Genomic DNA, 25183 nt, shown 5'->3' on the forward strand with positions numbered 1-25183 from the left:
GCTTCCCTGGATCTCCAGGTCACATACAGCACATCATGGAACTTCTCAAAGACCTCCGTCCCCTCATGAGCCAACTGCTATAATAAATTTCCTCCTATACGTATCTGTATGCATCCTCTTGGTTATGTTTCTCTGGAGAACTCTAATACACTTCCAAACCGTATCCTCACCACTAATGCATCTGTCCTTTCTCTCCCCTCTCTTGGGCCTAATTCCACATACTCCACAAAACTTACCTCAAATCTCCTGTCTTCCCAGAAGCCTTCCTTCCCACTCTGATCAGCCTGGCTCTCCCTCTCCTTGAACTCCTTCAGATCGCACTGCCACGCAGCTTTGTCGCACTGCAGCTGCACATTCTGATTCCCTGAGAGTCTGCATTTCTAACAAGCTCCCAGATGATGCCGCTCAAATCCTTTCCGCGTCCCCCATTTCTCTTTTGTAGGAAATAGGTTTCATTCAGCCTCCTTGACCCTCCCTGAGTTCCAAAAGGCAGATTCAAACAGTTGCTAATCAGGGAAGGAAGGGGATGCAGAGCCAAGGGAGGAGCAGTCAAGAAACAACAGAGCAGCCTTGGGGCAGAGTCCTGGTTCCTCAAGGAATATACATAACAATGCTTGCGTTCTTCTGCAGGAACTAAGGCCCCCACTCAGGTGGAGGATGGGAACTTCAGGTAGAGCACAAGATTCCTGGAGCACCGCCCTGTTACCTCACCACCAACCAATCAGAAGTCCCACACCCTGCAGCCCTCACCCCAAATTTTGCCTTTAAAAACCTCCCTGAAAATCATAGGGGAGTTTGGGTTTTTCAAGCACGAACCACCCATTCTTGCTCGGCCCTGCAATAAACCTTCCTCTGCTCCAGACTCCTACATTCCGGTCTGTTTGGCCTCACTGTGCATTGGGCACGTGGACTTCCGCTCAGTAACACTGCTGCTCCACGAACCCCATTTTAAGCAGCCAGGATGTAATGGACCTATACATACAGATTAGTCAAGTATATTTACCAAAATATGAATAATGGTTATCTATGGATGCTCCCTTTCTTTTTCTTTATATGTTTCTGTATTTTTCATTTTTCTATCAATGGATGCAGATTACTTTTATAATCAGAAAATGTATGTAAGTATTCAACTTTTAATGTTTCTCACAGTATTCAAAATGAAGTTTACACTCCTTCCCTCAGCACCGATAGCTCTTTGTGATCTGGCCCTTGATGGATTCTATGTCCTGATCTGGACATAGATTCTATGTCCTGATCTTCTGAAACCTCTGAATACATAACCACATGTCCACTCAACCTTCCAAATCATCCATAGTTCTCTGGATGCCTCTCCCTTCCTCCCTCATCCCCCCACCTTCCTCACCTGGCTCTTACTCATCCTTCAGGTTAGCCTCAAGTGGCTCTTCCTCCAGGAAGCCTCCCCTAACTCCCCATCTCTGCTCTCCGCTCTGCACTCCAGCAATGACCAGAGGCACCTTGGCCACGATACTTTTCACCTTACGTGTTGCTTTATTTGCCCACCTCCCCTACTAGGCTGGGTTTACTGAAGGCACAGACTATGTCTTTGTTTCTATATCCTCAGCGTCTAGATGATGCCAGGCATATAGTTGGCACTCAGTACCTGAACGAATACTGATTTGTAAAATGCACAATGGGTGTTCCAAATTTTGGTTATTTTTATACTCACTTTGAAGATGAAAACATAGGTTCGGAGAGGTGATGAGACAGGAAGGAGGCAGGAAACAGCCATTAAAGGAATGACACAGCAATTAGCACCAAGATGGTGGAAAAGTCAACTCCCAACAGACGTGGAGACCCAAGATGGCGGAAGATTCGCCCCCCAGTGAACCTTGAGCTTCATAATACACACTGTAATGTACTAGCTTGGGGAATGACACCCCACAGGTGCCATGACGTTCCGAAAGCTAACCATGAAAAGTCAAAGGGAGGGTGGTGGCCCAATTCCTGGGAATCCCCGCCTCTTCCCCATAGCAGTTCCAACAGTCCTCACTTGTTAGCGTATAAGAACTAGCAACACCACGCCCAACACCATGCCTCGCAGTCCCGTTCGCGCTCTCTCTCTCTCTCTCTTGCTTTCTGAGACAGTCCGCACTCTGTCTATGGAGTGTGTATCTACTTTTACTTTAAACTAAACCCCCAACCCCGCACCTCTTGGCCTTTCTCTTGCCTTCTGAGACGGCCTGCGCTCTAGTGTACATCTCCCAAAGTAAACCTACCTTAACTCACCTACGGGTCGCTCTTGAATTCTCTCCTGTGCAAAGCCAAGGACCCTCACTTGGGGCGTGTCCCAGGGACCCGCTTGAGATCTGGGACAGGGTCATTCTCTCATGTCCCATTTTCCTGTATCGGTTAGGGTACTTGCCCTAAGGCTCAAAGCTAATGCATCAGAGAACCTGGTTACTGTGGGATTTATATATAGCATAATTATTTTAAGTTGCTAATCTCTTAATTTCAGATGCATTCTAACAATCCTGCATTTTTTACTCCCCTCCCCCGATGATTATTTCTCATGATATTTTTGTCTTTTTGTTTTGTGTGTCCCTCAGCTGCTTACTGCGGATACAGATGATTTCACTACTTTTATCTTTGAACCTTCGCACTCACTTTGTACGTGGTTGATTTACTACCTTAACTGTAATATTTACTTTTACCAATGAGATTTTTTTCTTTTGTAATTTTCATGTTTCTAGTTGTAGCCCTTTCTTTTTCGCTTAGAGAAGTTCCTTTGACATTTCTTGTAAAGCTGGTTTGGTGGTGGTGAACTCTTTTATCTTTTGCTTGTCTGTGAAACATTTGCTCTCTCCATCAAATCTGAACAAGAGTCTTGCCGGGTAGAGTATTCTTAGTTGAAGATTTTTCCCATCCATCACTTTAAATGTATCGTGCCACTCCCTTCTCCTGCAGAGTTTCTGCTGAAAAGTCAGCTGGTTGCCTTAGGGAGTTCCGTTGCGTGTGGTGTGTTGCTTTTCCCCTGCCACTTTTAATGTTCTCCCTTTATCTTTAATTTGTCCCATTTTAGTTACCACATGTCTTGGTGTGGTCCTCTTTGGGTTGATCCTGTTTGGGATTCCATGCTTCCTGTACCTGGGTGTCTGTTTCCTTTCCCAAAGTTTTCAGCTATTATGTCTTCAAATATGTCTTCTGCCCCCTCGCTTCTCTTTCTAGGATCCCTACAATGTGAGTGTTAGTACACCTGATGTTTCCCTGAGTTCTCTTAAACTGTCCTCATTTCTTTTTTTTTTCCTGTTCAGTTTCAGTGATTTCCACTCCTCTGTCTTCCAGCTCACTGAGCTGCTCCTCTGTATCATTTGATCTATCATCAATTCCTTCTAGTGTATTTTTTTTTAATTTCAGTTATTGTATCCTTCAACTCTATTTGGTTCTTTATATTTTCTAAATCTTTATTAAAAACTTCTTACTGTGTCCATCCATTCTTCTCCTGAGTTCTTCCATCAGCTTTATGAGCATTACTGTGAACTCGTCACCAGATAGATTGCTGTTTCCATTTCACCTAGTTCTTCTGGGGTTTTATCTTGTTCTTTTGTTTGGAACATGTTCTTCTGGTGCCTCATTTACCTAATTTGCTGTTTTTATTTCTGTGTATCTGGTAGGTTGGTTATATTTCCCAACCTTGGAGAAGTGGCCTTTTATAGAAAATGTCCTATGAGTCCCTGCCGTGCACTCCCCTCTGGCCACCAGAGAGCTGTATTCTCTAGGGGTGCCTCTTGGGTGGTTGCCTGGGTCTTTCTGCTGTGTTGGCTGACTACTGTGGGCAGTCTGGTTGGTGTCACTGGCCCCTGGTCCAGCTGGCTGCCAGGCCTTGCCTTGGGTGGAGGCTGCCGGCTGCTGGTTGTTGGGGCTGAGCCATGAGGTAGCTGGCTTTGGAACCCCGGTGAGGGGGGTGGTTCTGGGGCTAGAACAGGCTCACTGGAGGGCAAAGCCAGGTTCTGGGATGGATGGTTGTGAGGCCAGAGTTCCTGGATCTAGTGTCAACCCGCTGGTAGGTGGGTCCAGTTCCTGACACAGATCACTGCAGGTTCTGAGGTATCCCAAAGCTGGTGCTGGTGAGTGCAGCTGGATCCAGGGGCAGCTGGCTGAGGAGTCCACGGTATCTTGGAGCTGATGTCCAGTGGACAGAGTCACGTCCTGAGTTCTCTGCTTACAGAACCCTGGGGGCCCAGAAGCTGGTGTCAGTCCACTAGCTGAGGGGCCCAAGATGTCCCAGAGATGGTGCTGGCCAGTTGGCAGTGAAGGCCAGGGCCTGGGGGATTCCTGGGACTGGTGCTAGCCTCCTGATATGTTGGCTGTGTCCTGCCAAGGTAGGCTGGGGCTTGTGTCTGCCCACTGGTGGGTGGGGGATCCCAGAGATGCCAGGGCTGGTGCCCAGCCACCAATCAGTGAAGTTGAGTCCCAGGGCTAGTGGCCACTTCCAGGAATGCCAGGTCCTGGCATCTGTGGCTGCAGGGCCCTGGGGTCTCAGAGCTGGTGTCTTACCACTGGTGGGTGGGGCTGAGGTCCAGGGGGTCCCAGGGCTAGTGCTAGCTCACTGGTGGGCAGAGCTAGATCCCAAGATCTCTGGATGCAGGGCCCTGGTAGTCCTGGAGCTGGTGTTTGCCTGCTGGTGGGTGGGGCCAGGTCCTGGGCCAAATGGGAGAACCTGAAATCAAACCCCAATATTCTAATCCTCTTACCACTGTTTTCACTAAATACTAAAAAGAAAAAAAAGGCATCAATAATCAACCTCTATCCCTCACCCAGACCCTTTTCCTAGCTGCGTTTGCTGTTTCTCCTGCACATTCGCCCCTCTGTGTTTTTATTTGTGCTCCTCCTCCCCCTGGATTGCCCTCCTCTCAGCACCTGTTCCACATGCCCCACTGATGCCTATCAAAGGGATAGTGACCCAGCCTTCAAGGCTCATTTCAAATCCTGTATCTCCCGTGAAGTTATTCTTAAGGGTCTTAGTGAAGGGGCCGCTCTTCTGAATTCCTACTGATTTTACTGTCTACACCTGCGCAACACTGGCGCACACACTACCTCCTATCAGAGCTATTTGTGAACATCCCATGTTCCTGCCTAGATTATGGTTATGTTCCTAAGCAGCTGTCCTTGTCACTGCTCTCCCCAAAGAAAGGCAGAGTGGTGCAGGGGCAAGAAAGAGGCTTTGAGCCTAGGCTTATGTGGGTTCTAATAGGGCCATATATATGCCCTTAGGTAAGCTATTTAACCTCTCTGAGCCTCTCTTCCTCATCTGAAAACAAATTTAGCATCTGTCTTACGGGGCTTCTATGAGATTTAAGAATAATATATATAAAGCAAAATAAAATATTATGCTCATAACACTAATCAATCTAAAATACTCCTTGGGCTGATTATAAGGGACACATGAGATAACACATGAGACAGAGATTTGTAGACTATGAAATTGTCGTGTTAATTTTTAATAAGTGAGACCTGGATTACACTTTTTATTCTTACAGGATATGAACAGTGTAGACCTCGAAGATGCCCCCGTTGATTAACAGCAAGTATACCTCTAATACCCAGGCACTTTGGCTTTCAGAGTATTTGTGATCAAAACTGTTAGACTGAATTCACTTAAAAGCTAACCAATAAAACTGATTAAATTCTGTGCCCCAATTGAGGTCTTGCTCTATACAGCACCAAGCAATGTTGAACCTAACGTCTCTATTTTCATTAATTTCGTGCTTTTTTTTTATCGTAAACACAGAACATTACCATTTCCGCTACTGAAACCCTGAGAATGCTACCAAAGGCATGAGAGAATGGCAGCCTCTGTCTCAAGCCAGCTCAGTACACTTCCCAGCACCATTTTCAATCCTTGGGTTTCTAGACAAAGGCTTCCTGCTCCATACTCAGCCAGGACCATTCAGGAGAAAGCAAATCCCACTGCAGAGCTATTCGCTCTGCAGCCACCAGAGGGCCCCACAGCATTAGCTAGGAAGCAAGGACACACCCTCTCCCAGTACAAACCACCACGCATCACCACCACACAGCAGCTTCTCCCAGCTTCCAGCCCTGAAACAGGATTGCTGGGAAACCCCAGAGCTACTTGCTGGCTAATATTGCTAAAGCTTCATTTTATACCAAGCAGCCACCTTGTCACAGGGAGTCTGAGTCACCAGGGCCCCACGGAGTCACATTTCTGTGGGTCTAAGCCCTCCCCAGCCACATTCCAATATCCATGAACACAGAGTATCTATCTGTTAAACAACTTTCCCCTTCATACAGCCCTCAGGATTTCTGTCTGAAACACCACTTCCTCTCAAGCTTTAGAAAAGAAAAGGTAACTGCATATGAGACTGGCAGACTACAGCCCATGATGGGCAGGCCCTATCTTGCAGAGTTCTCTCCAACGGTAAGCATTCTCGGGGTCCAGACAAACTGGTGTTCTGTTCTGGGATGATTGCCTAACTCAAAGTACAGCGTCATTTTCCTCTTCTTCTTTGAGAAGACATGAAAAATCAGAGTTCCTCATGACTAAAGGATGGAAAAAGAGGTTTAGAATTCCCAGGGGGTTTTTCTGTTGGCCACCCAGTCCATAACATAAGCAGACCCATAAACTTGTGACTACTTTTCAAGGCTTTGTCTGTCTCTTTTTTTGAGTGTTTACTAAGAGGCTGGATATATTCAGGAAAACACTTTAAAATAATTGAAAGGCCTTGTACATAAATCACTTCATATAATCCCCATAATAACTGCCCCCCAGGACAGGCATTTGAAGCCCACTTCATGGATGAGGAAACAGAAGGCACAGAGACTCACATGCCCGTGGCATAAAGCAATCGTCAGCAGAGCCAGGACCCCACACAGGTCTGTCTGGCTCCAACCCACCCTCCACTTATTAATAATAATTATAGTTAACACGAGTAGGGTGCTTACTATGTGCCAGGCCCTCTGCTAAGTATTTACATGCATTTTCTCATTTATATTCGCAACATCCCTGGAGGTAGGTACTCTTTTAAGTCCATTTTCCAGATGAGAAAATTGAGGTTTGGAAAGGTCAATGTGATGTGTTCAAGATCACATAGCTGGCCCTGGGCCGGCAGGATTCAAGGAATTTTCCTCTAATCAGTACAGGAGCAGTACAGCCAAAAATAGTGGCTTCATCCTCAGCTCCAATAGGAAGTGGGTACAGTTTTCAAACTTACACATTGATGTTCCCAAGGATTTGACCAAGCCTATGATAACCATTTCTGATGAACAAGACACATTACATAAGCCCCTGTCAGCTTCAGTAAAAGGCCATGATAAGGCTGTATTGGACAGTTACGAATGTTTTGCCATGCTTGCTGCTAAAGAACGTGGTATCTCTATCAAAGTACATGAACCTCCAAGGAAAACAGAGCGATTTACTCTTCTCAAATCAGTGCACACTTTCCAGAAGCACAGAGTTCAGCATGAAATGAGAACACTTTACAGATGGTTAGAGTTAGAACATCTCACTGGAAGTACAGCTGATGTCTACTTGGAATATACTCAGCGAAACTTACCTGAGGGAGATGCCATGGAAGTTACAAAGACAAAATTAGAACAGTTACCAGAACACATCCAGAAGCCAACCTGGGAGACAATACCACACGGAAAAGAAGAAGGCAAATCAAAGTCTAAGGGAGACCACTTGTGCTGGGATGCGAAATGAGGGTGGACCAGACGTGCATGTTAAGTGGAGGGGGTCTCCAGTGAAGATGGTGTCGACAAAAATGATCAATAAACAATAAGAATCGGGGGAAAAAAATCACACAGCTAATGAGTGGTAGAGAAAATATGAGTCACTCCCAATTCTGGGCTCTTAATCCCTCTGTTCTGTAGCCATACTGTCTCTCTGAATGTCCAGCCCCCTCCCCCGTGCTCCCCTGCTGCAGGCACACTGGCGGCTTCCAATCCCCATCTCAGACCAAGCCCTTTGCCACCTCCCAGCCTCTGCACACGCTCTTGCCTCCACCCAGAAAGCTCCCTTCTAGCCTCTCCCTTATTTGCAGCCAGTTTCTCTTCTTCGTCTAAGTCTGGGTTTAAACGTCCCCTCATCAGTGTAGCGTTCCCTGACTTTCTACTTCAGTTCTCTCATTCAGAACTCTTTGTTTTTCCCATCAAGGCACTCATTACAACTTGCCAAAAATTTTATATTAGTTTTGTTTTTCTGCTTTACCTGTATTTTATTTGCCTTTCCCACTAGACTGTAAGGCCCACGTAGGCAGAAATTCGTCTGTCTTGGTCCCTGACACATCTCCAGTTTCCAGAACATTCTGGGTATTGGTAGGCACTCTGTAAATATTTAATAGATTGTAATCACTAGAATGTGCAGCTCACCTACAGAAGAAAGCAGATGGTTTCCACTCCAAGCTCAGAGTCCTGCAGTGTTTAAAAAAAAAAAAAAAAGGCCTTCGGCTTCTGCTGTTCAAAGAGATTAAGTCAGCACAGCCAACGCAGCCTCAGTGGAGCCCTCCCAGTGCCCAGAAGGAAGTCTGCTCAAAGGTGTTCACCCACAAATCCCACACCAGAGACCTTGGGCCACAGAGCAGCCCAGCCTAGCCCCCTTAAATCTTCTTTTCTGCGGGGAGGGATCACACAGAAGCTGATCTGCTGTCCAGAAGCTGCTGCGTGCTGGGGCCAAGCTGGATGCCCTCACGGCCAGGAGCTGGTTCACTCTTTGCCGCCACCCCAGAAGATGGGTGTCTATCCCTATTTCACTCTTTAGGAGACAGGTTCACCGTGGTGAAATGACTTTCCCAGAGCCACTCAGTTGGTAAGTGACTGAAAGGATGTGAACATGTAGTGACAAAAACAGCAGTTGGGCCAGGAGAACTGATAAGAATTTAAACAGTAGATCAGCCATATGACAGTCACAGAATCTTGAGTTCCTCCCTGAGGTACCTAGATAACAGTATCTGATGCACATTTCCTGAGTTGTTTTACAGATGCTAAACCCCCCACCAAATGGGAGAGGTTAACTACTTGTTGACCGTGAGCACGTGGCCCCCAGACCTACTAGGGTATGAAGACTGACAATGTAAACCTTTGTGACACCACCCTTTTACCTTCCACCAGCCAAGCAGAGAATTGTGCACGCACTGATCACACACCCTGCAACTCCCCTCCCTCACTTGCCTTTAAAACTGCTTCCCTGAAACCCATCAGAGAGTTTGGGTTTTCTGAGCATTAGCTGCCCCAGACTCCTTGTCTTCATCCTTGCAATTAATGCTGCACTTTCCTTCAGCACAAACTGGTGTCAGTAGATTGGCTTTACTGCTCACAGGCAAGCAGACCCAAGTTTGGTTCAGGAACATGTTCAAGGCATCCCAGGTTCCCCCAAGAAAGGCACCTCTTGGGACTCACCCCCATCCAAGGCCCTAAGGGACTTTGCGCTCTCCCCATGCAGAAGTGGGGCAATTCGTGGAACAGACAAGATACCTCGCAATTCCCTGCTCTGATACGTGCTTTTCCCTCCTGTCAGCCCCTGTTTACCCTTTAAGACCCACATAAACAAACAAAAACGGTAGTCCCTGACAAGAATCTATCCTAAGAAAATAAACCTGTGGGCAAAGATGTTTATTCAAAAACAGCCCTTTTATATATAATTATTATATGTGACAGTAAGAAACTGACAACAACCTAAATGTTAAAAAAAATGGGGAAAATTTAATAAATCGTATTTCCCTATTTAGGTTGCACTAGTACAGCCACACTTGGGGGTCTGTTTTTCTGTTTTGTTTTTGGGGTTGCCAGCAAAAGTCTTGACGAGGCAACTGTAAATCAGTAGTTCTCAACCAAAGTGCCACAGAGGACTGCTGTGACTCCTTAAGCGGGCTCTATAACTGATGGATAAAGTTTCCTATTGCTACAGTTACGATTCAGGCCATTAACACAATGTCTGGGCAGACAGAACTTGGCTGCCCATGGTTTCTGTGTGGTGCAGGGCATAACTTGATGAGTATGAAGAAACAAAGAAACTGTGTGCACTTTCCAGTCCTGCCAGAACTTTGCCCTTTGAGTATCTAAGAGAGAGTTATCAAGGCAGTAAATCGTTCAACTTGAACAGTGCCACCATGATCCTGAAGTGTGATCAGTGTAATAGTGTAATTACTGTACATGCCATTTAATCTTTTTTTCTAATTGAAATATAGTTGATTTACAACGTTGTGTTAGTTTCTGGTATACAGGAAAGTGATTCAGTTTTATATATATATATATATATATATATATATATATATATACACACACACACACACACACACATACACATATATTCTTTTTCATGTTCTTTCCATTATGGTTTATTACAGGGTATTGAATATAGCTCTCTGTGCTATACAGTAGGACCTTGTTGTTTATCTATTTTATATATTATAGTTTGTATCTGCTAATTCCAAACTCCTAATTTATCTCTCCCCAACTTCCTTTCCCCTTTGGTAACCATCAGTTTGTTTTCTGTTTCTGTTTCATAAATAAGTTCGTTTGTGACATATTTTAGATTCCACATGTTAGTGAATCCACACTTAGTATGATAATCTCTAGGTTCATCCATGTTGCTGCAAATGGCATTATTTCATTCTTTTTTATGGCTCAGTAGTATTTCATTGTGTATATGTACCATATCTTCTTTATCCATTCATCTGGGTTTTTTTTTCCAGTGCTTTTTTGGGGAGGGATGGGGAGTAATTAGGTTTTTTCTTTTTTAAATGGGGTATTGGGGATTAAACCCAGGACCTTGTGCATGCAAAGCATGCACTCTACCACTGAGCTATATATACCCTCTCTTCATTCACCTGACAACAGACATTTATGGTGCTTCCATGTCTTGCCTATTGTAAATAGTGCTGCTATGAACATTGGGGTACATGCCTCTTTTCAAATTAGACTTTTCTCCAGATATATGCCCAGGAATGGGATTGCTGGGTCATATGTTAAGTCTATCTTTAGTTTTTTAAGGAACCTCCATATTGTTTTCCACAAATTGGTTATGCACCAATTTACATTCCTACCAACATAGGAGGGTTCCCATTTCTCCACATCCTCTCTAGCATTTGTTATTTCTAGACTTTTTGAAGATGGCCATTCTGACAGGTGTGAGGTGATAACCTCGTTGTAGTTTTGCCACTTAGTCTTTTTGAGTATGCTGCCAAAAATACTAGCATTCAAAAGAATGCCACTCTATTCATTAGGGTTATGCTGTAACAAATAAATCCTCCAGTTCCTGGGTTCTTTCCCACCCACATGACTAGCTAGTGAAGATGTTCCTGGTCAGCTAGTGGTTTTCCTCCACTCAGTGACTCAGGGACCCAGGCTCCTTCCAACTGTGGCTCTTCCAACCCTAGCGTTTCAGAGTCCAGCAAGTGGAGAGAAAGAATGTGGGAAAGTCACTTCTTAACCCCCTTGGCCTGCAGGTGACATGCATCGCTTCCAGCCCCATTCTGCCAGTGACTGGTCCCAGAGTATCACGTAGATGTAAGGGGCGCTAGGAACATAATTTCTAGCCCAGCAGCCACTTCTCAGCAACACCTCTACACTGCGATGGGAAGAACACACACTTTTGGTGGATAATCTGCCCTCTTTGCTGCAACCACCAACCTAAGAATTGAGAATCACTGGGTAAGAGGTTTTCTTGCTAGTGGCATGGAAAAATGGGAAAATACCCAACACTGCCTCATTAGTAGAAAGAACACTGCGCCCTGCTCCCAGCGTTCCGTACACTGGAGCACGCCGTGGGCCTGATGGTAAACATGCATGCGCCCTGCTCCCAGCATTCTGTACACTGGAGCACGCCGTGGGCCTGGTGGTGAGCACGCCGTGGGCCTGGTGGTGAACACGCACACTGCCTCCTCTTTGTTCCAGGAACCACACTGTCCAAAGCCTCTGTCCCCATGCCTTTGAAGGACATTCAGTCTGCTCCTCTCCCCACATCTCCCCTCTCCCCTAGCCACTTCCCCATCCTTGCTGGACAGCTCTGGCTCAGGGGCTAGACCCTGGTCTGACCAGCTGTCACAAGGAAAACAGAGCTGGCTCCACTGTATGCGCGTATGTACACTGTATGTAACTACTTTCTGGAGAAAGAACTGCCTGGGACCATTTGCCCTCGAGAGAGGTCACAGGCCCAGCAGGTACTTAGAGCTCCATGGCCCTCCCAGAGCCTAGAGTGAAAAGCACTGCGGAGGGCAGAGCCAGCGCCCATCCTGCACTTTCACCACCATGTCCTCAGCAGCTAGCACAGCAGGAATGTAACCTTTTTTAATAATCAGATTTAAAAGTCACAATAAATGTTGTTGTTATTTTTTTTTAATGTCTATTAAATGTTCCTCCTCCAGGAATTGTTTGGCAAGCACTCCACAGGAACTTGGAGACCCCCTCCTCAATGTTCTCACAGTGTCCCATAGTGTCCTCGACCATTCACTGAGCTCACTCGATTTTCAGTTTGTTCATCTATCTCCCAACATAACTTGAAGCTCTTTGAGGGTGGGGACGGATTTTCCGATTTTCGAATCCACAGGGCCTAACACATACTCTAAGAGCCCCTAAATGTTTGTGAATCAAATGAAGAAATCAGATAAGCATATGCAAACTCGGGTGCTCCGATCCTAAATCCAGCTGCATCTTTCCTGGAACTAAAGGGATCCAGGATTTTCTCCACTCTTGACTGTAACCAGAGGCCTAGAAAGAACTTAGGAAGCCTATGGGAAGGTTGCGCAGGACCACCCCCTGAACATGTAGCAACAGGACTGTAGGAACTCAGCAGAGAGAGAGCTGAAATACAAGTGCAGTTTTCCTGGCAGGAGCCAAGATTAGTCACATGGTGGCACTTGGAGGATTCCCCAAGTCTGCTCATTCCTTTGGGATCACTCACTCCTCCCAGGACCTCCCCTGGGAACAAAGGAAAACCCAGGACTTGGCACTGGGCCCTTTTTCACCAACAGCTGCTAGTAGTTCGCAGTTAACCCTAAACTACAATAAACGTCTAAGGCGGGGGGGGGGGGGGGGGGGGCAGGGAATAGTGTCAGCTAGGAAACACTCCCATTTTCTCCAAATTTCTTCTAACCGGCTTTGAGACCCAAAAGGCCTACTTCAGGACAAGGAGATTTTGAAGCCGGTTTTAACAATATCAACTACAGTTGAAACTCGACCAAGTGAAACCACTCACACTAAGAGGGGTAAATCCCCAGTTCAACAAAGGGTTTGTACCGCCCTGAGGCCAAGCCAGGCAGCACCCTCCCTCCCCGACCGCGGGCAGCGGGCAGGCCGAGGCAGGAACTCTGCTTCTCCGCAAGCCGGCCGCCGAGCCGGGGGTGAGGCCCCGGAGCCCCTCCGAACTAGCCTCCTAAAGCCTAATCTGAGACTCACCAAGCCTGACGCCTTCGCGGTCTTTAGGACTCCACGTGCCCCTCCCTCCAGTGTCATCTAGAAAACAATTCCTAGACCTGTAGGTTACAGACGAGCCTTTAACAGTCTCGTTCTGGGCCAGCGCACTCCACCCGCAAAACGGCTGAATTCCTTGATTTCCACATTCACTCGCTCTCCAAAACCAAACCCAAGAGGAAGGGCACGGCCGAGGGTGGGGACGTCCTAACACATTCGAGAGCATTCGAGTAGGAAGAGACGTTTACAATGTTGCTCTCACTGGGGGTGGGTGGAGGCTTGAAGGAGCTCCTCTGCACTGCGGGAGAGCGGTGGGTGCGCTGCGCCCGGGGTGTGAGTGCTGGGGCGGGGGGAGGGGGCAGGAAGAGGAGGGAGGAGAAGGGGTGGGGTGAGCAGAGGCCCCGACGCCGGCACAGGCTCCTCCTGCCTCCCCCCCTCCCCGCCCCCACGTACTAAGGCGCCCAGCCCACGGCGATCTGCTCACTGGCCGCGCGTCCCCGCCAGCCCGGAGTCCCCGCCGCGCCTCCTGCCTAGGTGAGTTCCGCCCGCCAGTCCCGGGCCGTCCGCGGCCCCAGACCCCTCGCTCTGGGGAAGCCTCCACATCGGCTGCTCCGGCTCGCGGGGCCGGCGTCGCGGGTCGGGGTGCTGGTCGGGAATCGACTGCGGATGCGGGGGCATCCGCTGCTCCGCGCTCTGGGCCACACCCCGGCGTGGCGAGCAGCGCGCCTGTCCCACTGCGGCGCGACCCCCCACATCCTCGGGGGCGGGAGGAGGGGGCACTTGTCCTTTACTACAGTACCTCCGTGCTGGTGTCCTGGGCGCTGCTGTCTCCTACCTTTCTGTTTTTCTTTACGCTCACTTTTCTACTAATTTCCCCAGTTATCCAAACCCCTGCTTCTGGCCCGCCTGTTTCTTTGTGGGCTCCGGCTGCAGGCTGCCCTCTGTCCAGATATTCGTAGCCTCCTCCTCCTTCTAGCTGGACGGTCCTCGGGGAGGGCTGGCGGCTCCTTTTCTAAAGGACACTCCTGAGGCCCACTCCCCGATGCTTCAGATTGGGCTTCCTGTTGTTTGTCTGCTAGACGGGAAGGTTTTTACTGCCAACGGATGGAAGAAGGCCCATTTGTTTTCTTTACGAAGCAGTTTTGCGGGGTGGAGGTGGGCACAGTGGGGTATGTGAAGTGATATTTGTACAGAAAGGGTTCCCTTCTTGCTATCTGAATTGAACAAGTGGAACTATACAGAGATAGAGGAAGAGCAGGCTTCATGAAGGATATCCCAACCCAGAATAAGCTGGCCCAGCGCAGTGAGCCGTTGGCACCTGGTCACAACTTGAGCTTGGCCAAAGGAATGGCGCTTGGCTCCCCCCAGCCCGGGATGTTGCACTCTCCAGCCTCAGCCGGGCTCCACCTAACTGAAACCCTGGGCCGGGGGGCGGGGGGGTGTGTGCTGGAGGTTGGGGGGATATGAAGCAGAGCTGCTGGCTGTGGGCGGGGCACCGCTTAGTCCTGGGCCAGACTCGAATACATTAAGCCAAACTCTGGAATACTTTAGGCCCACCCCTTTCCCTCCCTGGAGCTGGGAGCTTTCTGCAGGGCGTGGTTAGCACAAAGGGCTCCCGGATACACCTAGTGGAGGCCTGTGACTCAGTTGTGAGACCATGTGGGTGTGGCGCTGATGGTTCCAGCTTCTCTCTGCCTGGTGGTTCAGACAGAACACTCCCTGAAGGAAAAAGGGAACTGTGCCATCTTAGAGAGCATTTTCCAAGAGGAAGTGAGTCACACCAGGACTGGCCAGCAATCTGAAGGACAGGTTTCTTGACTGACCTGTGGGTGAGGGCTGCAGTTAAGACTGGCAGGGCCATGGCAGGCCCGCTGCTGGGTTATCCGCCTGTATGCCTGCCGGCAGGCTGCCTCAGCTTTACTTGGGAGACAGCTTTTCCCGTAAGAGGTCCCCAGTAGCTACAGACTGTTTTCCCCTGCAGCTTGAATTTCAGCCTGCAGCAGTGGAGTTTTACATCCTGCCCTTCAGGTGAGACCAGGCTCATGGAAACCTATCAGTGATCTTTGCCTCCGATGTGTTGCAGCAAATTGCAAAAGATAATGCCAGGGGTTAGGGCAGGAATGAGTTCATATAACTCATCTGAAATTTCTTCATCAGCCCTGTCCCTGCAGATTCCTGTCTGATTTCCATGTCATCATCTCTTCCAAATGATGTAGTCCTTCCTTGACAGCCAGAAACTACTCTCTTCATCGTGGTCCTTGATCCACTATTTGAAGATTCTTATTTCAATTCTTCAAATTTTCTTGCGGGTCTGCAGGGCAGAAAGCACCTTGATTTCCAGCTGATGCTCTTCCCTGGCTTTTCCTGCACACATCAGATGGGCCTTTTCCTCCCAGGTCTGCCTGTACAGCAGCCACTCCAGTGAGGTCAGGCCTTGGGCTGGGTGGAGCTGAGACTGGGTGGCTTCTTGCTTTCCACAGACAGCTCCAAAAAATGTGACTTTTAGAGCACTACCCACTTGGTATGCCCTTGATACAGTCCAGTGTTTTAAAGCTGAGGGAAACAACAGAATCCTTTCAGAGTTATAATGTGTAAATTAGCACTCAGAGTGCTGGGAAAGCTAGACTGAAGTCTTAGGATCTTTCTTAATAATATTGGGGATCGCACATCAAATGTAAAAAGAATGAATTTGCTTATTTTTAACTATTTTCAGCACTTCCTAGCCCTCCATTAAATAATTACCACCCATCCACCAATGGATTTAACAACAGTTGTTGCAATGGCTGTTTGCCAATTCTGGCTGATGCCTGACAATTCTTCAAGGAAAACTGAATGTACTCTGTTGTGGTAGAGAAGGCTTCGGAGGTTCTTCTCCTCCTCCTCCTCCTCCATCTCCTCCTCCTTCTCCTCCTCCATTGCATCTGGAGCTTTTCTTTTGTTGCCCACTTTTTTGGTGGGTGAGTTTTATGTCCGGTGAAAGATGGGAGAGACAGCCTGGATCAGATCCATTGCCTCAACTCACTTTTTCTGAATTCCCTTTAGGGATCAAATTCTTGAGTTTGATCCCTAAAGGGAATTCAGTTTTCTTTTTCTTTTTAAAATCCCCAAAGCAAAAGGAAGGAAACCTTAAACACATTTTAGGTAACAGATGTTTGTTTTTAGTGACACTCTGCCAGTTATTTTCTGGGTGGGCTGTAAGAAAACTGCGGTATGGACATGACACAGAAGAGCAAAGTGAATCAGACCTCTTACTCTTTAGAAGCCTCCTTTTTGAAATTATGGCCTGGATCTGGGCATGAGTCCAGAGCAAACATTTGGTACTGCTTAGGAGTAGACACTTTGTGAGGCCTCCTGCTTCCCTGCTACTCCCAGGAGGATCAAAATTTATATTGTTCCCATTTCCTTTTTTACTGATTCATTGAGCAAGCTCTGAGGGCAGCGTGCTAGCTAGTTGGACCCTGCTCCAGAAGCCCACACAATCTAGTGGGGAAGGAAACAGAAACACAGTAACCTAGAATTCAGGATATAATTTTAAACAGTATGACATAGCTGGTGAACTCCCCAAAGGTAAGCACCATGGAGCTGGGCAGGTGGGGAGCGCCCGTGTATTATGTGTGCACGTGTGCTTAACTCCATAACTGGGTGATGCAAAATAGTTGCTCAGTCTAGGAAAAGCAAAAATGGAAAACTGAATTCTCAACACTGTGACTAAATTTGTAGAGCCTAGAATTCTTTTCTGTAGAGAAAACTACACAGAGAAAGACATCTGAGCTTCCACTCTGCAGACCTGTGGACAGACATCAGAATAAAATGATTCAATAAAAAGTAGATGAACAATGAGGTAGATAGATCCTGTGAAACCCAGTGAGAGAGCGGTAAAGTGGGATGAACCAAAACTTGAGGTGACAGCAAGAGTGAGAAGAGAAAGAAAAGTCCTGTGGGTGACCTGACCTGTTCAGCAGGACACACAGTGTTCTCTGCTTCGGAATGCACTCTGCTGTTCATTCCTAGGCCGCTAGGCTGCCGCTCTCCTGGCCCTTCCCAGCCCTCACCTCCTCCCACAGAGCTCTGAGCGGCAAGGGTTTCAGCCCAGACCTGGGTAATCACACCTGCACCTCAGCTCCAGCCAAGGGGATTGTTTGATTCATTCATTCTCTCGTTAGCAAACATTTATTTAGTAGTTCGTGGATAAGACGGAATAATTCACAGTTCTTAACCTAGAGGAACTTAAACCTAAGATGGAGAGACACGGGAAAATGATTAAATGGACTGAGTGTTTCAGGTGCAGGAGTAGGCTGTCTGGGGCACAGAGAGGACATTGCCGTCTCTCAGCCCCAGGCCCGCCGCCATCCAGTGAAAGTGTTTCCAAGTCCCACCCCTGCCCGGCAGTGGCAGGGGGGTTAGAAATGCTGGATTCAAGACCCTGAAGTGCAGCTTTAGCAACCTAGGGTCAGTGCTGCCCCCAGCCCGGCAGGCCCCGCCCAAGGTGGGAGGGCCAGGCGGGCGGACTCAGTGGGGCCACCGAGCCCTGTGGGAGAGCCGCACAGCTCATCTGCTAGCCCGGAGAGCAGTGTTCGTCACGTTTCCCCCTTTTCCTTCATCTTACTTTAAAACCAGTGTGCTGGCTTCCCCTTCAGAACAGAGTAATTTGCTCGTAGCCCTGGTCAACTGGTTCCTGATGAGAAAGGTCATCTCCTCTGGTTTTCAAAGCTATTTTCACTCCCGCTACCTCACATCTCCTGACTGGCCCCTGTTCTGCGTTCTTATTGCAGACAGATAGCGAGTCCGGCTGGCTGCTGCATCCACAGCCCATGTGCTGAATAAACAGCGAGGGGAGGCTGCAGAGGGGGTTCCGGTGGCCCAGGAGCGCTCCTGGCCCTTCACAATGGGCATGGACAACCTGGGGCTGGGTTTGGAGTGACCCGAGACCCGAGTGCTCACTCAGGGAAGGCTGGCCTCACTCTCTTGAAGAAGATAGTCAAGGGTGCCCAGGACCTCCTCAGCCTTACAACTTTCTCCAAAGTCCCTAAATTAGCCTGGTTCCCCGTTTAGGGGTCCTTAACGTCCTGCAGTCCCTTTCTTAGTTCTCTGGCTTCGCAATGCATTTTCCGTCTGCGCAGCCCTGTGATGGAAGTGATCTCGGTGCCCACAGCCAGTTCCAGTTTCTGGGATCTTTGGGCATCGGCTGTGAAGTGCTCTGCCACTCTGAGTGGGGGCACAGGTATTTTTAAACTCACATGGTGGCTGCCTCCTTTCCTGAGTTACTTCAGATCTGGGGTCGGATGCCACAGCCTTCTCCCATAGGTGACTCAGTCCAGTTCTCTTGAGTTGCTGGACTTAAGAGCCGATCCAGGCAAGGCTGACTCCCTCCAAGCCCACTGCCGTGTGAAGCCAGATCCTGGCTGTGTGGGAAGAGAGGGAGAAGGGTGTGGTTCCCTGGAATTCATCCCACAGTGGACCTAGAATTTGCTGCTTTCTCGAAGAGAACTGCCTTCCAGATGAATCATGGCTGACTCTGGTTTACTGCATTCTTCTGAGTAGCACATTCTTTGGCGTGCTGATTCCTGTACTTGTCTGGGGGTGGGATTTTTGACTCAGTGTAATTGCTCAATCCCACCTTCTCCTCTGTAAAAGACAGCATTCAGGGATCTGCGTCGAGCACGTGTATGTCAGCAACAGGAACCAGACTGAAAGCATGTCTCCAGTTCCTGCTGGGGCTCTTCAGGGAAGGCGCCAGCCCCTCCTCCAACCTGTGCTCAAAGCCTATTCTTGTGGCTTTTGGGGGGAGTGGGGGGTAATTAGTTTATTTATTTCTTGGTGGAGGTACTGGGGATTGAACCCAGGACCTTGTGCGTACTAAGCACAGTGCTCTCTACCACTGAGCTATACCCTCCCCGCCATGACTTGTTTTTGTTTTTGTTTTTGTTTTTGAGTGGTATTACAGTCTCCATTCAAGTTGACCTGCTTCCTCTGCAGTCGTGATTTTAGGTGGTGTTAGCCAAAGCTACTTTGTTCTGGCCAAAGCATGCCTTCCAATTAAGCAGAATTCACTGAGCTTCTATTAAGTACCAGGCACTGGGTCTGGATGAGACATACGCCACCAGTCCTTATACTTGAACATAACGACCTGACATGTTTCCTTTCCTTTCTTTTAAAACTATTCACAATGAAAAGCTCTTCCTCTCCCCACTATATCCCGGTCTGTAAAAGTAGCTCTTCTGTCTAGCGCTGCCAAGAATATATCAAGTCCTCAAAAGAATTAGGGCATACTTTTACTTGTTCCTTCCCGAGTAGGGCATCTGCACATTACCACCTAATATGCAAATATCTTTGTTACAATCGCTAACGAGTTCAGAACTTTAGTAAAGAGTACGTACCCAGCAGGCAAGATTCATTTTGTAAGCAGATTTCTAAACCCTAGAGTGAGACTGAACCAGGTTACCTGGTTAAGCTTGGAGAGCCAGAGTTTTCATATTAAGCAGGCCTAACTGTGTGGGGCTTGGTATTCAGCCATATCTAAGATAGAGTCCCATTTACCAGTGCCAAGAGGAATGGTGAAACACTTGTTCTTTCAGCAGGTGCTCTGTCAGTTAAAAGGGGGGCCCCTGATCCTGCTTTTCCAAACGATCAGAGTTTTTATCCTTCATTAGGTGATTTATCCAAAATTAGCAGGTACCTGGATAAATCCCTCATTCAGAACATCAATACCTGGGGTGCCTACTTCCATCAGCAGGAGGCCCAAAACCTGGGGTGATTTGGTCCTTACAGTCATTGGCGTTTACAGCTGGAAAGGATTGAATGGATGAGCTAATCTCCCTTCCTCCAGCCATCCTCAAAAGAACGGCAATGCCTGTGGCTTAAAAGTTAATGTAACTTCTGTTTCTTTACATCCTTTAATAGGCTTCAACAGACCTCACCAAAATGCCATCTCAAATGGAACACGCCATGGAAACCATGATGTTCACGTTTCACAAATTTGCTGGGGATAAAGGCTACTTAACAAAGGAGGACCTGCGAGTACTCATGGAAAAGGAGTTCCCTGGATTTTTGGAAGTAAGTGTGGAAAGGCTCAGAAAGAACCAGGCATGAAGATCGATGCTTCTGGGCCCTGGTTCCTCTCCCTTCCTCTTTCCACCCCTTCCCTGTGGAAGTCACTACTAGAAAGGTGTTTTCATTCATTTACTTATTAAACATTACCGAGTGCCTACTGTTTGTAAGATACCAGGAGGGAAACAGAAGGTAAAGAAGACACGGCCCCTGTGCTCAAGGAGCTTACAGTTTGGAGATGAAATGAGACTACACAGAAATCACCAAAGACGAGGTTTGTTAGAAAGATTCCATCTGGAGCTATCTGTGTCCACTGAGGCAGACTTGCAGGGAAGAAGGCCTTTCACCAGAGAATAATCCACCAGGCTGCCTGGTTGCCCTCAAGGTCCACCAGCCTGGCATTGGAGGTACCACATCCTGGTCACATCCATTTTGAGCAACTTGAATCTCCCTTCTTAAATACCTTCAGACAAAGGCTTTTAGAAAATTTTTTTCCAACTCTAATCTAAAGGAGTGGTGTCAAGTATCTGCTGGATGAGAGCCAAGCATTGCTCCAGAAATAACTGCTTTTCACATTGAAAACGCTGTGAAAACACAGGAGCACAGTTTGAGTTTATGCCTCACCTCTGACAGCCTGAGGGCGCCGTGAGGAGCAGACCAGGATCAGCCACCTGCTCAGACACATCACTCAGGACATAGGCCCCAAGGGACAGCTGTCCTTTTACACCTAAGCCCTCAGGAGGTGGTTGCTGCATTTCACTGGTGGTGAAACATTGCCTGAAAAATAAGCAGACTGAGATGCAGGCCCTTCTCTCCCTGCCACAGCCAGAGTCACCTGAAGGGATCGTTACTGTGCTCGGTGTGGAATCATGCTTTCGGCTCTAAAGAGGGGAAGGAGGTGATGGGCAGAGGCAGGGTCCTGCCTCTTGTTCCCTGCGTGCTGAACAGCATTAGCCAAAGCCCCAACTGCCGCCTCAGTAAGCACAGGGCTTTGTAGTGCAAGTGATTTACATGTCATCGGTACCAGTCAATAAACATAAATAGCTTAACTGTCTCAGGGCTGCAGCTAGCACGGCACCGTCCCAGGGCGAGTTAGAGGGTACTGCTGCTCTGCTTTTGTACGGTTCTGAGACGCAGCCCCAGGCCGGGAGTTAGAAGACCTGGCTCTGCCCTGACACTGGGGCATCACTTCCCTCCTCTGTAAAATGAGACGGCTGGACCTGGTTACCTCCAGGATCGCTCTTCCTTTTGTGATCCTTGGAGGCAAGCATAAAATGCAAGGACAAAGTGTGCTCACTGGGAGCCTGCCCATTACACAAAGGCGCTCTTGGTCTGCTTCTGAGCACTTGCTAATGGTGCTGCTGCACAGAAGCCGGGATGACTATCCCATGAGACTCAGACCCTTCCTCCCAAAGGCTTTGTGGCTTGAGAAACATAAAGGATGTATGTAGCACCGAGTACTGAACACTGCAGTGTAATTTATTCCAAGCATGGGCTCATAACTGCAGGCACACCCACACGCTGCACTGACAGAGTGTTTTGTTTCTAAAGTTGACCCCTTATGTCATCCAAATTTCACTCCTTCTGACCACGGCCAGGAAGCTGGGGTTGAGGCCAGAATTAGCTGAAACCCACCAAAAGCAGAGGTAGCTGAACAGAGCAGGGTCTAGTTGATGGCTTAGGGCGTATACGAAATGCCACTGCTTCACTCCTTTACTTAAGGGATTTCTGAGTGCAATTTAGAAACATCCAGCACACTTGGGACGCTTGAGTGTCAGACCCCTCACCCGTATACAATCAATGGAATTCATAAATACTTTACGTGAGCCCTTTCACGCCTGTAAAGAGCCGTATTTCCCTCTGGTTGATGGCACAGACCCTACAGGAGAAACCGCACTTTCCCACTTCTAAGCATCATCACTGCAAAAGGGAGTGCTCGAGCCAATCACCACGGAAGCAAGACAGAAAAAGAGGGATGGGGAGGATCTTGCCTGCCCATCTCAGCTCCACCCGTCGAGAGTCACAGGGAGTTTATGACTCCATCACACAGACTGCTTTTGAAGTACGTCCAACGTAAAACACCCAGCAAAGAGCACAGGACGGTGTAGACTGACCAACTCATTAAGAATAGAAGCGACCTTAGAGACATTCTAGTCCAACCTCAGTTCTTAGTTGCTACTCAGAGGCTCATGCAGCGGTGAGACTTATAACAGGTCACCTGGCCAAGACTATGTGGAGCCGCACTAGGTTGGCCTCAGCGGTGCCAAGAGATGAGGACCACCTGCCTGTCCTCTTCAACCCTGACACAGCCCATGGCATCAGTAGCACCTCTTTAAAATCCACAGGACAATGATCTGAAACTTACTCCTCACATAATCTTACGAGATCTTTCAAAAGGAGTTTCCTTTTTAAAGGACTCAACCACGCTATCAGGAATGAAAGCTTATTAAGAGAATGTAAATTTAAACTATAAGATGGGGGAGTTTGGGGTGACTCTTAGGCAGAATCTTATGATTTTGAAAACTGTGGTAACAGACTGTAAGAAAAGCAAGTCGGAAGGCCGTGCTGGGTTCCCAGTGAACTGAGGGCTCAGAGTCCTGGGTCTCCCTCTTCTGGCACTGAATCTCCTCTTTCCAGAAGCAGGCTTGTTTCCAGGGTCTCTGTAGGTACATGAAAGAATGCCACGGAAACCTCCTGCCCAGCTTTAAAATGAATTTACTGAAATGCTCCCTCAAAGCGGAAAAGTTCATTTAGGAGACCTCCAAATATCACTTATGACCTAAAGCAAGAATCCAAATGATTAGGAGGAGAAACTCAAAGAAGCTCGACATTGCAACCACTGACTGATATTTCTTGCCTTTTTTTTTTTTTCAGAATCAAAAAGACCCCCTGGCCGTGGACAAGATAATGAAGGACCTGGACCAGTGCCGGGACGGCAAAGTGGGCTTCCAGAGCTTCTTCTCGCTGATCGCCGGGCTCACCATTGCGTGCAATGACTACTTTGTGGTGCACATGAAGCAGAAGGGAAAGAAGTAGGCCGCGCTGAGCAGTCGCTCCTGCCCTGATAAGAAGTCTCCCAGAGGGTCGCTTAAGGAATCTGCCCCACAGCTTCCCCCTGTATAAGGATTTCCTGAGCAGATTGGGACCCTTAGAAAATGTACAAATAAAACCTAACTCCCATTGGAGAAGCAGAGAGAGAAAAGTCACTTAAAGCCAGATAAGCTTTTGATTTTTATATTGCTTGCATCCTCTTGCCCTCAATAAACCAAATCCTTTTTTAGTTCTGAATTCAAGACAGAACGTTTGTTCCTTCTTCAGAAATGCTTGTCCCTTGCTTCCTTTCACAGAGGGCCCGCGCGCCCTTGGGCGCCTAGCACGAGGCGGAGCTCCGTCCGCAGAACCTGCGAAATGGGAAGCACTCTCCACTCAGGCTTCTGAATTGATCTGCCTGTAGCTGTGTCTAGCTAAGAGAAAAATCTCCAAGGATTAAGAGAAGGCACTTCAGGAATCTAGTCTAATTCTGTAATTACTGAGCATAGTCCTGCCCAGTTAAATCAGCACCTTTCTAACCAGCACGTTGAATACCTGAGACGTCTGAGTCCATTCTTCATAGCAGTTTCAGCAAAAATTCTAGGGTAAAAATAAGTCCATTTAAGACAACTAATCAAAAAACAGTCTAGTGTGATGTGTCAGTAACTGTCACATTAACATTTTCTGAGTTGTCGTGAGATGCTGTGACTATATTGAGATGTCAGGAAGTAGGCGAGGCGTGAGTCATATAACGGGGTAGTGCTTTTGTGTTGCAAGTGAAATGCCGGTATTTATGTCTTGATAAATTGCAAAATGTTTCTCCCAGCCCTTTCTGTGCCTGTTACAAGTTTCAGCATACATGCACTCCACTGCTATTATTATAATAGCTAGGCTTACTAATAATACAATACTCTATATTTTTATGGAGAGATGATGTGTGAATTGGCACATGAAACTGTCCCAATTAAATTGGTCAGTGAAGATGGAAACAACATACTTCTGGGGAAGAGTTCAGTGTAAGGTCATCCACCATCACACAGAAAAGCATGCAAAGGGAAACAGGAGAGTCCAAAGCTAGCTTTGGAGAAAGGATATCTGTAATAAAATCAAGGTCAGAAATAAAATGCCAACCATTGTGCTTTGTCATAGCCAATAAATGAATAGCGTAAGACAGCTGATAGCTTTGTAGCTCTAGGGTTACATCAGCAGATTTACAAAGAGAGGGATTATTACTACATGACATTAGATGGCAGAGGGGAGCTAAAAAATGGACTCCAGAAATGATTCCCAAATCCATGCTGTAGCGTTGGTGGTATAGTGGTGAGCATAGCTGCCTTCCAAATCCATGCTGTAGAACTGGGCCACCGAGGGAGCTGCTGGCTCAGGAAGCTCCCTGCTGAACTGTGAAGCCGTTGCTAAACCTAGCAGCTCCAGAACCACACAACGCATGGCAGAGTCCACACTAACAAGTACACCCATCACCCTGCCTCTCGTTCCCTGCATCTCTGATCTGTACCTCCCAGGACAGCAGGTGGGCCGCCCACTTGCCAGGCCAACTTCCTGTTCGCATCCCCCTAACAGGGACATGCATGGGGGTGGGCGGTGACTTCCTTGTCCCTCAAGAAGGGCACAAAGGGTCCTTGTCACCACTGACCCCAAGATTGTCATCAGCCTGTGGTCCCCCTTTCCTGGTCTTAGGGCAGAATCTTTGGAGACTGCT

At 47.9% G+C, this 25183-nt stretch overlaps 1 protein-coding gene, 1 non-coding gene and 1 pseudogene across 2 annotated transcripts; 2 read left to right on the forward strand and 1 right to left on the reverse strand.

Annotated features, from left to right (window-relative positions):
• Positions 1-6951: 6951 nt before the first annotated feature.
• On the forward strand, positions 6952-7681 carry LOC102539393 (small ribosomal subunit protein uS10m pseudogene; annotated as a pseudogene).
• A 6082-nt stretch (positions 7682-13763) lies between these two features.
• Positions 13764-23721, forward strand: S100A10 (S100 calcium binding protein A10). The gene is made up of 3 exons (XM_006217011.4): positions 13764-13920; positions 20287-20439; positions 23308-23721. Exons 2-3 carry the CDS (start codon positions 20308-20310, stop codon positions 23467-23469), a joined length of 294 nt encoding a protein of 97 aa, XP_006217073.1. The 5' UTR covers positions 13764-13920; positions 20287-20307; the 3' UTR covers positions 23470-23721.
• TRNAT-AGU (transfer RNA threonine (anticodon AGU)) lies at positions 19205-19280 on the reverse strand. The gene has a single exon. It is a non-coding gene; the product is annotated as a tRNA-Thr (tRNA).
• Positions 23722-25183: the final 1462 nt, after the last annotated feature.

Source organism: Vicugna pacos, chromosome 21 (genome assembly GCF_048564905.1).
Source record: "Vicugna pacos chromosome 21, VicPac4, whole genome shotgun sequence".
Classification (NCBI taxonomy): domain Eukaryota; kingdom Metazoa; phylum Chordata; class Mammalia; order Artiodactyla; family Camelidae; genus Vicugna; species Vicugna pacos.